This window comes from Fundulus heteroclitus, chromosome 15 (genome assembly GCF_011125445.2).
Source record: "Fundulus heteroclitus isolate FHET01 chromosome 15, MU-UCD_Fhet_4.1, whole genome shotgun sequence".
Taxonomy (NCBI): Eukaryota; Metazoa; Chordata; class Actinopteri; order Cyprinodontiformes; family Fundulidae; genus Fundulus; species Fundulus heteroclitus.
This window is the reverse complement of record NC_046375.1, coordinates 26,132,552-26,135,569: the sequence shown is the minus strand read 5'-3', so window position 1 is coordinate 26,135,569 and position 3,018 is coordinate 26,132,552. Positions and strand designations below refer to the sequence as shown.

General features: G+C 35.7%; 1 protein-coding gene across 1 annotated transcript; it reads right to left on the bottom strand.

The window, feature by feature from the left end:
* Positions 1 to 1,348: 1,348 nt before the first annotated feature.
* Positions 1,349 to 2,433, bottom strand: LOC118566055 (trace amine-associated receptor 1-like). Its single transcript, XM_036147084.1, has one exon. It carries the CDS (start codon positions 2,326 to 2,328, stop codon positions 1,384 to 1,386), a length of 945 nt encoding a protein of 314 aa, XP_036002977.1. The 5' UTR covers positions 2,329 to 2,433; the 3' UTR covers positions 1,349 to 1,383.
* Between the last annotated feature and the right edge of the window lie 585 nt (positions 2,434 to 3,018).

Below are 3,018 nucleotides of genomic sequence, written 5' to 3'. Positions count from 1 at the left end.
TTTGTTAATAATGTCTTGATATTCTCAATATGCTGTGTATGACAGTAGGGTAGAACTCCACTGAGTATCTGCTTTCTACTAAGGGCAGCTCGGCTATTCTTTCTGAAATGGTATACTGAGTAAACAAGCAAATCCAAAAAAAGGTGATAAATAAGGCACATTCAAACATGTTGATGCTACGTGACTATTTTATTTTGCTAAATTTCATCATCATGTCACACATTTCTTAATCCAGTCTTATTGGTTAATTGCTCTCCATTAATTACTAGGAACACATTTGTGTAGTTTTGTTGTTAATTTCTTGTATCAATCAATCACAGCCCTTAGAAGACAGCGTCACACCTAGCAATGAGGTCAACCACACCTCCTCATTAAGATAACCCAGAGGGAGATCTTTTTAAAGCTATGAATTCTTTGAGAGGACTCTGAGAATCTTTGCGAATACGGGTAGTGGTAAAGACATAAAAATCAAGTCAAAATGTTTCCTGTGCCCTCTGTTTCCTTTATTTTCTCTGTAACTTTAACACATATCCTTAGTTTCCCTTTCTGCTCCTGCCTGATGTTTTTACTTTGCCATTTGCCCTTTGCTTTGCTATCAGACTGTTTCTGCATGACGGAAGTCCCTGCCTTTTGCCTGGATTTGTATCATTCACCTACTCAAGATTAGTACAGTAGGTCAAACTAAGCAATATTCATTTCAAATGCAGTGTAGTATCTTAATGTTTAAATAAATCCCCTTCATCTTTTCAATAAAACTTTTGATTTCACTTTGTTTTTCTCTTTATTCATTAAAATGAAAGACTGGTTTTGATATATATGTCATTCAAAAAAGTACCACAGCTTGATTTAAAACTAGAGTCACACTTGCAATGCTTGTCCCAGGTGGCTTTTGAAAAAGAGATTCTTATTGTGCAAATTATAAATTATTTGACATCCAATTAATTCAGAGGGATATTTTTTTGATTTCTGGCACCTGCTAATTCAGAGAGAGTTCAAAACAAGTGTAGGCAAAGACATTAGTGGCATTTACAGATACTGTTCAGCCAAAGTGAGGGAAAATGAACAATTAATGAGTAATAATTTTAAATGATTTTCTTTCAAAATGCACATACGAGGATCTCTGTTTTTGTCATAACTAGGAAGAAAAACACAAATTGTCTAGTTGTTGTTTTATTCAGCACATCTTCAAAACTCTTAAAGCAACAGCCGAAAAAGAGACCAACAGTCCTTGTGAGGTAAAAGTAAGAACATATGAAGCACAGTTATAATTTCTTATAACGTTATGGGTATTATGCTACAGGTTCTAAATGCATCACATGTCAAACAATAGACAAAACAGAGGGGAAATTATGGTTATACTCTGTCAGCATATAGATTCGTAAATCACAACAGATTAGTATTAGAAAAATCTGCTTGAAATATTTTCCCAAAAATTATCATTTTAAAAGCTCGTCTGAACCACCTGTAGAAGAAAGCATAAACCAGGGGATTTAACATAGAATTGGACCATCCAATCCATTTAAATGCTTCAATCATTACATCTGGTATTGTGAATTTTCTCATTCTGTAAAAACTGATAGACAGAAAGAAAGGAGTCCAACATATAAGGAAGACCCCCATTACTATAGCCAGTGTTATGTTGGCCTTTTTCTCCATCTGACTGACAGGTGCAGCAGACTTTATAGTGTTCTGGATGCGGCGTGCCTGTTTCTTTGCAACCACCAGAATCTTTAGATAGATAGTTAAAATTATAATTGCTGGAATGTAAAATGCAAAAATAGATGCAGTTGTGGATTCCTTTGTAGCTAGAAATATCCTGCACCTCAAACTAGGATTCTCTTTACCTATCCCGCGAACTGTGGTGGCAGTCGCAAGTAGAAAAGGGAGAGCCCAGCTCACCAGGATCATGGTCAGAGCAACACGGATGTTTATTTTATTTCTATATGTTAGTGGATGACAAACTGCATAATATCTGTCAACAGAGATGAAGCACAAATTTAAAATGGATGATGTACATAGTAATATATCAAACAGACCTCGCATTTTACAGAGTAAGTAACTTGAATACCAGCAGGAGCTTATCAACAATATTGTGCTGAAAGGCAAAACTAAAGCTCCAACAAGCAGGTCACTCACAGCCAGAGAGAGGACGAGGTAGTTTGTTGGAGTGTGGAGCTGTTTGAAGTAAATCACAGAGATGATTACAAGAAGATTGCCACATATTATCAGAAGTGACAAAGTAACGACAACAACACTTAATGCATAAGAGGTCACAGTGTGTTGCTGCAGCTCTGCAGATTCATTGCAGAGACGCTTGTCTTCAATCATATCATCAGTTCTGTTAAAAAACTTACATCATTAAAGAAAGGCAGAGGATTTTAATACAATGGGTTTTTTATTCTATGTTAAGCAGTGAACGTGGAGTGATGGATGTCCTCCGTCTCCGTATGACTACACAGCTTACCTACATTAAATTTATTATTCCATGTCTATCAGTTCATTGGCTGTTCATGGATGTGACTGGGGCTTCTTTGGTATCCAAGGAGAGATGCTCCCTGGTGTCATTTTGAGGAGCAATATTCTTTTTTTGTGATATACTGTTGTACAATTGTATTATTGTTATAATTGTAAGTTGTTTTTCTGTATACTTCCACACAAGTTGTAAATCAGCTCTGAGTTGAGTATCAAATATAGCCTAATTTATAGAATGAAGTGAACTTAGCCCTCTTCATGGTTTGCATCTCATAAAACAGAAGCACAAAGTGCAGTAAAACATTTTTTGAACGTGTTCCTTTGACATTTAAATACATAACACAAGCACAAAAACAGTTTTCATCTTTTTTACATGTTAGTGTGAAGAACTTGAAGCCTAGACAAATCAGGGGATGGAAATTACTCATATACAACGCCAGAACTCAGGGTTTGTCATAACGCTTTGCAAATAAATTCTTGTTTAGGCAACAACTACTGATGACTTAGAAAGGTTTAAACAGTTTATTGATACATTGAAATAATGAG

Coding starts and splice junctions, on each gene's coding strand:
- LOC118566055 (XM_036147084.1), bottom strand. CDS start 2,328: ATGATTGAAGACAAGCGTCTCTGCAATGAATCTGCAGAGCTGCAGCAA.